The sequence below is a fragment of the Magnolia sinica genome, chromosome 3, assembly GCF_029962835.1.
Source record: "Magnolia sinica isolate HGM2019 chromosome 3, MsV1, whole genome shotgun sequence".
Taxonomy (NCBI): Eukaryota; Viridiplantae; Streptophyta; class Magnoliopsida; order Magnoliales; family Magnoliaceae; genus Magnolia; species Magnolia sinica.
Window position 1 is genome coordinate 114,414,790 of NC_080575.1, and position 13,678 is coordinate 114,428,467.

The 13,678-nt window shown below is 38.2% G+C and overlaps 2 protein-coding genes across 2 annotated transcripts; one reads left to right on the forward strand and one right to left on the reverse strand.

Annotated features, from left to right (window-relative positions):
• Window positions 1-648: 648 nt before the first annotated feature.
• On the forward strand, window positions 649-6,451 carry LOC131240830 (3-hydroxyisobutyryl-CoA hydrolase-like protein 5). The gene is made up of 16 exons (XM_058239317.1): window positions 649-803; window positions 1,216-1,278; window positions 2,013-2,096; window positions 2,191-2,263; window positions 2,370-2,426; window positions 2,605-2,678; window positions 2,790-2,873; window positions 3,078-3,162; window positions 3,406-3,491; window positions 4,320-4,441; window positions 4,542-4,602; window positions 5,493-5,591; window positions 5,686-5,787; window positions 5,883-5,924; window positions 6,011-6,120; window positions 6,212-6,451. Exons 2-16 carry the CDS (start codon window positions 1,249-1,251, stop codon window positions 6,249-6,251), a joined length of 1,149 nt encoding a protein of 382 aa, XP_058095300.1. The 5' UTR covers window positions 649-803; window positions 1,216-1,248; the 3' UTR covers window positions 6,252-6,451.
• Window positions 6,452-8,167: 1,716 nt separating this feature from the next.
• LOC131240832 (signal recognition particle 19 kDa protein-like) lies at window positions 8,168-12,067 on the reverse strand. Its single transcript, XM_058239318.1, has 4 exons — window positions 11,937-12,067; window positions 9,759-9,961; window positions 9,348-9,447; window positions 8,168-8,458 (listed from the first exon to the last, which is right to left on the reverse strand). The coding sequence occupies exons 2-4, from the start codon at window positions 9,933-9,935 to the stop codon at window positions 8,262-8,264; spliced, it is 474 nt and encodes a 157-aa protein (XP_058095301.1). The 5' UTR covers window positions 9,936-9,961; window positions 11,937-12,067; the 3' UTR covers window positions 8,168-8,261.
• Between the last annotated feature and the right edge of the window lie 1,611 nt (window positions 12,068-13,678).

Sequence of the window (13,678 nt, forward strand, 5' to 3'; positions counted from 1 at the left end):
ACGGTGAACTTAAATAGATCCAGCGGCTAGGATATCAAACCACTGATTTTTAGGTTATGATCTTGTTTAAAATGTGGTCCACTGGATAAAAAGTTCAAATTGTATTTTTCGCTTCATCAGGGTCTTGTTGACTATGGTGAGGAATAATGACATGCGTCCCAACAACTTACGATGGGGAAAATAAACTGACGTAAATTTAATATCCAAACCGTTAATCTGGTGAGGATTATCATTTTACCGTACATCTTAAGAATCATTACTATCGTAAACTCAGGTGTGACACATCACAGGGATATACGTACAAGTTTTCCTAAAATCTATATATTCACTTTTTTTGACCTACCTAAATTTTTAAATAGCTTGAATTTTGGTGAGTCCCTTCATCCTAGTAAGGCTCACCGGATGAATGGTTTGGATGACGTATACATAACACGATGAACTCCAAATTCCTTCTGGAACTTTCTACGGTAGGAGTTTCTCTCTAATGTCTCTCATGGTTCGTTTCGATGGGCCCATCTGAATTGTAAATCAATCTGGATTTTGGCATGTAGAAATAAAATTTCAAGGCACATATAATAGACGGGTAGATGGAACTCAAACATTTCGGTGGGCTCGACACAGCTCGAGAGAATTGTAACTAACCACAGTTCGAAGCATGTGAGCATTCCATAAAGAAAGGCAGGCACCTCACCAACCACCTACTTTCTTCGGTTGATATATAGACCCACCCCTTTTGTTCTACCAACCAACGTTCATTTCCTCTACTGATTTCAATCTCTGCACAAAAACCCTTCACTGCTGTGGTGAGTTTTCGTCTGCTTCTCATCTCTTTCATTTCTTGCATGGATCCACTTCTCATTTATTCATACTCACATTAATTTCCCATTTTAGTTCCATTTTTTATTTTTTATTTTTGCAATTTCTTTTGTTGGGTCTTCTTCCTCTTGAGCTTAAATTCATTAAATTTTTTTTTTTTTTTGAGTGGTTGCAATTTTTTATTTGGCGGGGGAGGGGGTTCTTGGGCACTCTGTACTTTGAAATTCGAATTGGTTTTTTCTCTCTTTCTCTCTCTCTCTCTCTCTCTCTCTCTTTTTCCTGTAGTACTTGAGAAATTCCATATTGACTTTGGATCTGCATTTTTTTTTTTACCGTTTGGCGGTTTTTGTTATTGGTTTTTCCTACTCCTATGTCTCTAATGGTTTTTGGATTTTGCAGGTTTGTCTTTTCTACAAGCTAAAGTGTATTTAAATGGCACAAGAACCCGTAAATCCAGAAGAGGTATTTAAATAAATAAATAAATAAATAAATAAAAATTCCAGATGTTCTCTTCTTGTCCATTCTATCTTCTAGGCCACATTGTATAAAACAAAAGGGATGTTGAAATTTTCTAGCCATTCATTTGTTTTGCACCCTGGCCCAAAGGAGGAGTGAAATAGCCTGAATTTTATGATAAAAGATCTTTTAATTGATTCCTGTAATTTCTATGTTTAGTTGATGGGAGGAGATCCAGTCCACCTAATTGGACAAAAATTTTGCTCACCCACTCTCTATCTTCGACACGTGGCATATGTATATGGTGAAACTTAGCTCTTTCATTCACCAGGGACAACCATGAACATGTTATAGACAAAAAATCAAAGTTATTGGACAATCCTGACCATTTAAAATTTGGTACAAAAAATCACTAAATCCAGTTAATGATTTTTTATTTTTATTTTTTATTTCCACCATTACATAGTTAGGATTGTCTGATCTCTATGTTTTCTGTTCTTTGATACTTTTATGGACCCTATTGATGAAAGAGACATTCAGATCATCTCATACATGTGGCACATGTAAATAAACTTAGGAGGATGAAATATTCATCTTCTTTGGTGGACCTTATCCCACTCTGAGTAGATAGAGTTGATAGATGTCTGATGGCCCCAAATAGATGGGACAAGGCTATGAGAATGATTAGGTATATAGTTCTTGGATTGCTAAATGTCTCTGGGATTGTGTCCTTGTCTTAGGTTGTTTTGGCAGAAGAAGTAAACCATGTAAGGTTGATCACCTTAAACCGGCCTCGCCAATTGAATGTCATTTCATCCAAAGTGGTATGTTCACATAAAATTCAATTGTATTTTCTGCAATATTAGAATTGATTCAGGAGCCTATGAAGTGATTATGGAGTGATCCGGTTCATTGCAGGTTGTTTTGCTAGCTGAATTCCTTGAAAAATGGGAGAAGGATGATGATGCGGAGCTTGTGATAATCAAGGCTAGTGAAACTTCCTCCTATTTTTGGGTGGTTCTTGATTTTTTGGGTAATAAATTGTTTCAGTTTCCTTAATTACTTTGTTCTTTTTGCTTATTATTTCCCCTAGGGAGCTGGACGTGCTTTCTCTGCTGGTGGGGATCTAAAGATGTTCTATGATGGGAGGTCAGGTAGAGGGAAATGATTCTGCAGAAGTTGAATTTTATCATTTAGATCATTTAGCTCGTATCAACACTCAAGTGTTTTGATGATCATCCGAATGCTATCTGGGTGTAGATTCACTAGGTCAATCCCATTGCTGATTGTTGCATGTTTAAAGATTTCTTTAAAATGGGTACCTTTTGGCAGATGATTCCTGTCTCGAAGTTGTGTATAGAATGTATTGGCTATGTTATCACATTCATACATATAGGAAAACACAGGTACCATTTTGAAACCTATCCTTAAATCAAGGGCTACTATTTGTGAAAATGAATGACATTGTGTTTTTACGTCTATAGCAGAAAATATATTAATTGTTGATATGTTGGCAGGTAGCGCTTGTTCATGGACTTGTCATGGGTGGAGGTGCATCACTGACTGCTCCATTAAAATTCTCAGCCGTCACTGAGAAGACTGTGAGTATCCCTGACATGTCCTATGTATATTTTCTTTTCTTTTTTTCCTCTTTTCCTAGTTTTTGCTTCTACTTGAAAGTTCAAATGCTTGAACTAGGGTATGAGAAATCATTCCAGTGGAGATCTAATCCTATGGATGTCATATTTAAATCTATGGATGCACATTTTATAGGTGATATATTCTCAAAATTTTCTTTGGTTTAGGTTTTTGCTGTTCCTGAAGCAAGTATTGGATTTCACACTGATTGCGGCTTTTCATACATTCTCTCACGCCTTCCTGGACATTTAGGTAAGCACAGAGTGAAATGGCATGAATGGGTGGTTTGTTGTGATATAACAGTGACATGGGGTCAAGCCTCTCAACCAGAAGCAAATGATTTTCGTAGATTTGAAAAAAGGGAAAAAGAGAGAGATGTTTTTCTCATGTTACAGTGCCCACAACTAACTACAACAATCAAGCTAAAATTATAGTTATCGTGTATCTTTTATAGGCTTGTATAGAGTTTGACAACTTTCTTGGATAATTCCGTAGGGGAGTACTTGGCCTTAACTGGTGCAAGGCTGAATGGGAAAGAAATGATTGCGGCCGGTCTCGCAACCCATTTTGTCCCGTCTGAGGTATGCTTCCCTTTTCATGTTAAGTCTGTTTTTCAGAACCATGAATTCTTAAGATGCATCTACATGTGGAGGATGCTAAAGAAATTCGTGTGAGAGATTGAAGAGGTGTTTTGCGTGCTAAGATAGCACCCGCGTAAGAGATCTAGGCCAACTGTTTGGTGGGTCCCACCATTAACATGCCCCGGGACAAAAATCAAGCTAATTTACTCATCAGGTGGGCCTCACTTGTATTTATTTATGGACTGAAGGGAAGGGTGCAACACCAGACAAGGCTTGCATACTAAATGTTGATTGTTGGTTTTTTTTTTTTTTTTAAAACAATCCATTTCTCTAATACATGTGTGGCCCACCTTATGAGCACATGTGTTCTATGTTGGCACATGCTGTCAATCACCCCTTCAATATCTCATGCAAACACCAAAGCATTTCTCTTTGTTTGTTTATTCATACACCAAATAAAATTTATACATGCCTTAAAATGCACACATATCAGTTATAAGTTTTACCTTCTTGTGATTTGCCACAGAATTCATTCATTTCCTACTTTATTTCAGTTATAGTGGAATTTTCGTGGTCCTAATCTTTTCCAAATGCAATTCTCATGTGCTTCTTTTAGCCCCCCATAAACATCAAACTACTGTTGCAGTCCATGCCAAATACTGATACTTAACAATTGCCAAGAAAATCACATGAACCGATATAAATTGTAGATGTACCAGTTTTTTTAGCGTTTTCTCCAAGGATTTGATAACAATAGCTGGTTATATTCTACTTTTTGGTTCAAGACGTGTTTATGGTGCATGTTGTGACAGTTTTTGGGCATTGCAGAAATTGGCTGAGCTCGAGAAGCATTTAATAAGCTTAAACTCCGGGGATGAGCATGCAGTCAAATCGGTTATTGAGGAATTCTCTGTGGATGTTCAACCTGATGAAGATAGTATTTTGAACAAGTAATGGATATGAGAAAGCTAATCCTCAATGAAAGATTTAGGAGAAACATGGATGTTATTGGAGCTAATTAGAATTAAGCATGCTTCCATTTTCTTGCAGGCAATCAACAATCAACCAGTGCTTTGACAAGGAATCAGTGGAAGAGATTATAGAATCCTTCGTGAGTTTATTATTCTGAACTCGATTTTGTGATCCATTCATTATGCAGAAAAAATGATTCTTAACACATGCGGATTTCCTCTGCATTGTTCTCTTACAACCGTCTTCTGTTTTTCGATGAAAGTATATATCATCAAAAGTCCTAGACTTTGTGGGATTGTCTGTTTTGAGACTATTTCTTCTGTGGCATTATTATTCATATCAAGTAGTTCGGGGAAATGGTTATTTTTATTATTATTATTTTAAAAAAAAAAAAAAAAAACAAGGGAAAAATGCGGCTTCAAATGCCAAGTGGGCCTCTCGAATTGGCCAAAGAGGCACCCTACCATCTACCTTTACACTGAGCAGCTGTGCATTGTAATTTGCACCTGGAACCTCATCTTCGAGCTTTGCAAGCTGACATGTCTCTCTCCATATGCACCTTCATGCACACACAGTGTGTGGCAGACATCCCATCCGTGCTTATGGGGTGCCCTACTGTAGATGAATGGGCCCAAAAACAAGGCTGGTCAACTTGTCAAGTGGGTTGTGCATGTAAGAGAACAATGGATGGTTTTGAAAATTGCCAATGTTCCATCTCCATTGTACACCTGTGACCCACTTGATAAGTTGACCAGGCTTGTTTTTGGGCTGGGTTATCTGCATGATGTGCCCACCTGATGTGTGGCTTTAGATCTCCACAGGTACAAGTGGATGACCAAATGTGGGTGTAGCAAAATTCCTGCCTAATTTTTGTTGCCTAATATGTTATTGTGAAAAAATCATACATGGTCGGGTTGGATCTTCTGTGCATAGAAGATAAGTAAGCTACCGGATAGAATTAGGGTTTAGGGTATAAGTGACTGAGGGACTAGCATGGTCCTTATGAATCAAAATGGATCTGTTGTTCAGGAAGCTGAGGCAAGCAAGGAGGGCAATGGATGGATAACTGCTGTGCTCAAGAGCTTGAAAAGATCATCACCCACTGGACTGAAGATAACACTAAGATCGGTAGCTACTTTTTCTCCATACAATCTATGAGTTGCTAATGCGAAATTGCAGCTTTTTTAGTAGTGCTACCTATGCGAGTATTTATTCTCTTCAGATTCGCGAAGGACGGAAACAAACTCTGCCCGATTGCCTGAAGAAGGAATTCAGACTTACGATGAACATACTGAGATCGGTGATCTCTGGTGATGTCTATGAGGTAATAACCAGTAATACTGCCCTTATATTTGTTTGGAAAAACTGCATCAGTTTCTGATCCTAGTGACATTTCTTGTTGAACTTCATCTTAAAAAGGGTATTCGAGCTCTAAGTATTGATAAAGACCAATCTCCAAAGGTACATCCTTTATCTTACTCTTCCCATCTTTTCTCCATCTCCTTCACACTCTTACCTTCTTTTATGCTTGTGAGATGCGATAACAGTGGGACCCACCAGCACTTGAGAAAGTGAGCAGTGAGAAAATAGACGTGGTTTTCCAACCATTCAAGGAGGAACTGGAACTCCAGATTCCGGCTGAGGGAGAAGCATGCCGGTCAGTCTATCTAAAAGTGCTTCCATTTCCATACCCAAGTTCACATTGTATTCAATTCTTCAGTTGATTTTTTCCCATGTTGGTTTTACAGGTGGGATGGGAAATTTGAGAACTCAGCATATCAAAGCTGAAGATTTGCACTTGCATTTTGATTATGTTAGTGGTTTACTGTTATGTGCTATATCAGCTGCTGTTGAGATGCATCTTCTCCTGTTGCATGTTTTTCAATGGTTAATAACAGTGTTAGTCTATCATTTGTAATCTGTATTAGCCACGACCTTTGAGTTTTATGAAGTGAGGAATATCTAATAAGATGCGTCCTTTTCCATTCCATTTTTTTCAAAATGAAAAGAAAATTTAAAAAGAAAGCAAATCAAGGAAGAGAAAATGATGGATTGGGCATGAGTTGAATCATTTTAATATCCTAGCAATGTGAAATATAAATTTTTTAAGCCACAGTAATTTGCATATCAGCGTTTCTGTTTAGCTGATGGACAGATGTTGGACATTGTAATCTATTGCAAGTGTATCTGGAAAATATAGAATCTAAACCCTTTGAAAAGCTTCTGGGTGCTGCACCAAGCGCTTCCAACTTCTTTTTCTGACAGGCAAAGCTCTAAAACTCGGCCAAGTGAATTGGACATGATGAGATTTCAAGCTAGTAGTGGGAAAAACACGACTCGCTGTCAACGGAGTCAAGCACTGTTTGCTGCTAAAAAGGTGAGCCTACTATCTTTAACTCATTATTAAATAATTAAATAGAGTACCCCAAATAGATGATGATGATGATTTAATCGACAAATACCGAGTCAAGTTGAGTGAAGGTTTTGGAACTATGCTAAGTAAAAAACAGTTGTGTGTAAATGATTGTTATGGTAGTCCAACAAGTCCCTCAATCTGAAGCTACTATTTCTGGCTCACAAAAGGGCAAACCTGAGATAACCTCCAAAAAAATATTATCCCCCTCGCATCAGCCATCCAAGGGTCAGGCCCAGACCAAGCACAATGATTTTTTTTAATAAGAACAGCTTGACAGGCCTGACCTGAACAGTTCAAAATCCAGGCCAAGGCCTGGCCGTGACTGTTGGGCAATGCATGAGCTTTTTCTTTTCTTTTCTTTCTCTCCACAACCTGCCGCATTATTCTAGCAGAAGACACTGGCAAGGCTCATTAAGTGAGTCTAGAATGTTATAAATAAAAACAAAGCTGCAAGTTGGATGGGATGTCCCCACTGGCAATACTACTCACTGGCACAAATCAATCCATGCAGGATCAGGGCTGTTCATTATGAAGGCCCACCAATTATGTTCCCTGGCTAAAAAAATAAGGGTAGCAGGCTCATATAGGGTGATAGGGACCATCCACTTAGCATGCCCATGATAAAGGTGTAGACATAGTCACACTGCTTGGAAGACCTTATTGTTCAGTAGAGGCATGTAATTGGAAAAAGAAATGCCTCTTAATTAAACTGCCCATTTGCATAGAACTGATTGAGCCCTACTGGTTGCAGGGTAGCAATCAGCGCACCAATGCCACATGTATGACAGTCTGGCCTAAGTGGCATCAGCAGCAGTAGGCTCGAACCATCGAATCACCTGACCCAGTTGCCTAAATAAATTGAGCCTTTTAAAATTCACAAACTCAAGAGGGGGTTCCCATGCAAGCTTTGTATTATCCCAGATTTGCATTTGCCTGGCCTGGGGCCACCATACGGTAGCCATTGGTTGGATTCACATTTTCCCACTCAAATCAATCTATTTACCTGCAAAATTGGGATTAAGCCTAATCCTGATTTTGGTGAGCCACACCCTCTGATCCGCCGTGCTAAAGCAGTCTTTTCTGCTTAATTGCAGTTGAGGTGTGATTAGTTTTTCTAAAACTTCCATAATTGTAATTAAGCCAAGCACTGTGTAAGCATGACGAATCTGATATGGAGGGCATGGGACCTGCCAAAATCTCGATTAGTGGCTTATTCCTAATTTTGCAGGATCCCTACCCAACAGACTCAGCTGTTCCAAGAAACAACAACATTCCAAAAGAGAAAACATGAACAACGTGCTTGCTTTTATTGAGAATTCAAAGCCTGTTTCAATGCAAAAGAATGAGACAAGTCCTTCTAGATCATTTAGGAAACCAACTTATCATTTCTTCCTTCTTCTGCCCTTTCCTGATTTCAAAGTTCCTGCATTGTGAGTCACTGAAGGCTTTGAAGTTCCTGCATTGTGAGTCACTGAAGGCTTTGAAGTTCCTGCATTGTGAGTCACTGAAGGCTTCTGTTTCATAGTCCTTCCACGATGTTCAGGGACCAACTCTGCAACCTTGAGCATCAATTGTTTCCCTGGAATAAAAATAGCAAGTCAAATGACAAACATGCTGCTGAATCATGTCACCCAAGCATATACATCTTTTTGTTGGCTTCATCTAAAAAGCAGGCACTTGAAACTGAAACCCATCATTCTACGGTTTTCCATTGATTTAGAAGAATCATAAACATTAAATGCAGATAACAGAATTAACTGGATTAAGCATATTTCTATGTGCATGCTTTAATGCTATTAATAAATATAAATTGCAAACATAATGATCGCAATTATAGAGTTTTCTAACCCCCCTGCACATGCTTCCACATGCATAGTTCTCTCTGATTTGTATTAAAGTGCTCTCTCCTCTTATTTTTGTGCTATTTTTTAATCCTTTTACTTTATTTTTGACAATGTATTGGATTAGAGATCTTTCTTTAAACTATATCAACATTTTTCAGAAGATAGCAACAATTAAGAATCAAGAAATATCTGATTTTGGATATTGAAACATAGGTACTGTTGAATAGTGATGTTGACTTCTTTTTTTTTTTGCCTTTTCTTTTTAAGAATCGACTTTTAGGCCCTTGGTACTATTATAAGGGAAGAAAAAGGACAGTGGAAGACCAACTCACAGTTATTGCTACATAGAGCGTACACGCAAGCACACACATGGCACAACACTCACAAACTCACCCCAGCCACAACAAAATTTCTCATACGACAAGATGACTAGCACGGCACTTTAGGTATTTAGGCAACAAAAATCCCTGCGGTATGAGTTATTTTTCTGGCAATTCCATAGAAAAAACATTATAATTTATGTCAGTTCAGAATTAGTTCAGGAAAAAAAAAAAACCTTTCTAAATTAAAATTTGTTAAAAATACTTCAAAACAAGGACAAAAATCCATAAGTACAATCCTTACTTGAAGTAATTTCCGGATTATAAAATGTTCCATCTATATTTTTAAGCAATACCCTCACTCTTCCTCTTTGCATGAAGTCTCGCGGATATGCCTTGTCAACCTGCAATGATCAAACATGAATATGGGCTGCATAACTATTAGCTAATTCCAATTGCAATTCATCTTACTAAAGAAAGAATATCGAAACATAAAAGCATGCAATGAGAATACTGATGCAAATAAAAAATTCTAAAAAAATAAAGAAACAAAAATCAAAATATGCATGCACTAGTAAATAAACAACCAGAGATAGGAGGCAAAAGTAAGAACTGTTGTCTATATAAATAAACTGATAGACAAGAGTCTCTCCCCTTCTTTTAAACTATTGAACTGAAATCTTAAACAAAAAATGAAGTTTGAAAGACAACGGACCTCAACTGCGAATGGAAGCTTAAGATATTTGCAGCAATCACCAATCTCCAGACAAGTTGGACTTTCACATGCTTTGATTGCACTAATCCGGCGCCCCTCAGCTAATGTCTTCTTTGAATTGATATAAATGGGGTAAAAGACCACCCACCTTTTTATATTAGGTAGGTCTCCGTCCATGCCTACTGTAGTACTGTGTGAAAATCCTCCACAAGAAAATTAAGAATAATTGATAAGTTAACTCAGAAGGCTCTGTCCCTAAACAATAGACAGAACTTCAACCTTATACTTTAAAGGGGAAATAGTGTCTAAATAAAATCAATAGACACAGAACATTTATAAAAAAAAACACGTAAACAACATATAGTACATTTTAGTGCAGGTGATAGAAATCCGGCCTTGGTGTTAGTAGAGGGGAATAATGTTTCAAGCAAAAAGGCCCCATGGGTTCATCCTCCATTTGAGTGCAGTGTGACAAATATCACCGAGATTTTGAAAATCTCACAATGATATTGCCACACAAACACACCAAAAAAAAAAAAAAAAGAAAGAAAGAAACGAAGAAAAAACACTAAACGATATAATTGCGATATTTTTCAAAATATCGACGTAGTTTAAAATTTCATGTTTTTTATTGACATAGTTTAAAATATCACGTTTTTTATCGCGATATTATGTGGAAAATAGTAAACAACTTAAAATTGGTTTTATATATATATTATTTAAATTTTAAAAATATTTATTAATTTATAATATATTTTAAAATAATTTATTTTCGATGATATTTTCCCAATAATATCTTGAGAAAAACATCAAAATTTGAAAATCTCCCGATAAATTTCCAGGATGAGAAATTGCTGAGAATGAGATTTGTCACTATGGTTGAGTGGTAAAGCTTAACACTAGTGGGAGTTCTGGGAAACCTATAAGATCTGGGGTTAAATCCTAAGAAACAACCAAGGGGAGATTAAAATTGGTCTTCTGAGACCAGATAGGTATTGTAGGACTTGAGAGCTTTCAAGATTGGTATTTGGATCTTTGGAATCATTTCCATCACCCTCCTCTTATAGTTGAAGGAGACTATTCTAATGTGATCATTTGGATTTCAGGTTCTTGAACCTCACCTTACAACGTACTTCCAGAGTCAATGAAATTAAAGTATTACTTCCAAGTCTGTCCCCACACACAAGATGACCATCTATAGAATACGATAAGTTTGTCCTAGAACTTTGCGGTTTCCAAGATCCATGGACCGTAACTCTCCCTTGGTTAACTGCCATTATGTCCAATCTCAGGTGCCAATGAATGAATGAATGGATAATGCATATTAATTAGGCCAATGAATGAATGAATGGATATTAAACCCATTCATTCATTCATTGGCCTAATTAAACCCATATGAATAAACATGTTACATGCATATTAATTAAGCCAATGAATGAATGAATGGATCATGCATTTAAATTGTATAAAAGGTAATGTAGCATAGGTTTTCTATTGCAAAATCCCAACACAACTAAGACAACATAATATGTCCAAGGACAAGCCTATAGGCTGGCTGGTTTGACCATCTCTACCTTTTAGGAGCCAGCAACGAGTATAAATGTGGACCAAGTTCTTCTATGAGTGTGGGCCCAATCATGAGTCAAACAAAGCATCCTGCTTTAATGTCATCAACAGGGCAAGAAACCTTTTAAAGTCAATGCAAAGGCAAAAACTAGCTACAAGAAAGACATAGGCATAGAGGCTGATTGTAGGTGTTGGGCATCAACAGTCAATCGGGGCTAGGGCTCCAGTTAATGTCTATCAGCCTGTTCTGGGGAGTGATAAACGCGATGTCAACAAAGAGATAAAATGTAGAAGAGAGGTTGAAGTTCAGTTGGAATCCATCTAGTCCAGTAGCTTTGGACTATGAACAGTGATTACTGGTTGAAAATCCTGCATGATTGTCTTTACATTCCTGCGATAAAGAGAAATCCCATCTCCACGTCTAAACTTTCTTGGCAAGGGTTATAATTTCACATTTGAATCATCAGTCCAGATCCACCGAGGAAAGAAGTGCTCATGGATTGGTTGTATCTTATCACCTTCCACCCATTTATCTCCACTCAACCTGCAACTCAGTGTGCCTTGATTATTTGATGTATGAAGAGAACAAGGGAAGACAGTAAATCTCTCTACCTTTGGTATCTTCATCTTGGTCATCCCAACGAGGATAGACTTGAGAGGTTAGTAAATGAAGGGATTATTCCTGACATTTGAAAGAAACCTCAACCCGCATTCCGACATTGCCGGGTGTCACATGCCATAATTGATGAATCTAACTACAAGCAAAACACGATGACTAAAATGGCCACCAGGCAAAAGGCAACACATTCACTAAAACAACAAACAAAAACCAACATCCCACACTACCATAAAACACAAACCCACTACACATTTGGAATACCCAAAATAGGAATCATATTACTGAATCTGGAGACCCCTCTTTCACGAATCTATCTGCCTCGTAAGAACCCAACTTGGCCCACTTAATTACGTTGGCCGAATCACCTTCAGTCATAAGAGACCAAAGATGGAATTTACATGCAATTCTAGCCTCTTGAAGAAGCACTGCACAGCTTTAGCAACATTAGAATTGCAATGTCCCAGTGGACCAGAGAACTCCAAAAGGAAGTCCTTGAAAATTCACAGCTTTGTGATCTGTGACGCGTGGGATGAGCATGCCTTTGCTATCCATGACATGCGGGACGAGCATGCAGCGAGGCTGGGAATTTCTGACTGACAGAGATTAGAGAGCTTGTGAGTATATTAAAGTAAAATAATATATTTTTTTTTCTCATCACACCCCAACCAATTTGTGAGGATAGTTTCCCTCTTTCAAAGATCGATCAGTTAGTGGATAGCACGGCAGGGCACGAACTTCTTAGCTTTATGGATGCCTATTTTGGGTACAATCAAATTGTAATGCATCAATCAGATAAATCTAAGACTATTTTTGTCACCGACAAAGGACTTTACTACTACCGAATGATGCCATTTGGTTTAAAGAATACACGAGCAACGTACTAACGATTGGTGAATAAGATGTTTGCTTGGCAGATCGGTCGAACCATGAAAGTATACATTAATGATATGCTCGTCAAAAGTAAACACGTGGCCGATCATATTGCTGACCTAGAAGAGATGTTTCTCATTCTTCGCAAATACCAGATGAAGTTAAACCCGAGCAAGTGTGCCTTTGGGGTCGGCTCGGGTAAATTTCTCGAATTTATGGTCAGTCAGCGAGGAATTGAGGCGAACCCAGAGAAAATCAAAGCATTAATAGACATTGAATCCTCAAAAATGATCAAGGATATACAAAGGTTTACTGGACGAGTAACCGCACTCAATCGCTTCCTCTCCCGAGCTACCGACAAGTGCTTCCCGTTCTTCAAACAGCTTAAGGGACGACAAACGGTAGAGTGAACGGAAGAGTGTGAAGCAGCGTTCCAGCAGTTAAAGTCATACCTCGGATCTCCACCCGTTTTATTGAAACCCGAGCCAGGGGAAGCTTTGCTCTTGTACTTGGCGGTTTCTGACGCAGCCGTAAGCTCGGCTTTGATATGTGAGCATGAAAGAAAACAATTGTCTGTATATTACGTTAACAAAGCATTATTATCAACAGAAATGAGATATCCGCCTCTAGAGAAGGTGGCCTTAGTCCTAGTCGTCTCTTCGCGACAACTTCGGCTATATTTTCAAGCTCACACAATCATCGTCATGACCGATCTCCTACTGCGTCAGATCTTTTAGAAACCAAAAGCCTCTGGTCGATTAACGAAGTGGGCAATCGAGCTCAGTGAATTCGACATTTAGTACAAGCCGAGAGTGGCGACAAAAGGGCAAGCTGTGACCGACTTTATCGCTGAAGTTACACCACA

Coding starts and splice junctions, on each gene's coding strand:
- LOC131240830 (XM_058239317.1), top strand. CDS start 1,249: ATGGCACAAGAACCCGTAAATCCAGAAGAG. Junction 4,603..5,492: donor AAGAGATTATAGAATCCTTC/GTGAGTTTATTA, acceptor TCTGTTGTTCAG/GAAGCTGAGGCAAGCAAGGA. Junction 5,788..5,882: donor TCTCTGGTGATGTCTATGAG/GTAATAACCAGT, acceptor CATCTTAAAAAG/GGTATTCGAGCTCTAAGTAT.
- LOC131240832 (XM_058239318.1), bottom strand. CDS start 9,935: ATGGACGGAGACCTACCTAATATAAAAAGGTGGGTGGTCTTTTACCCC. Junction 9,448..9,758: donor AGCTTCCATTCGCAGTTGAG/GTCCGTTGTCTT, acceptor TGATCATTGCAG/GTTGACAAGGCATATCCGCG. Junction 8,459..9,347: donor TAATCCGGAAATTACTTCAA/GTAAGGATTGTA, acceptor TTTTTATTCCAG/GGAAACAATTGATGCTCAAG.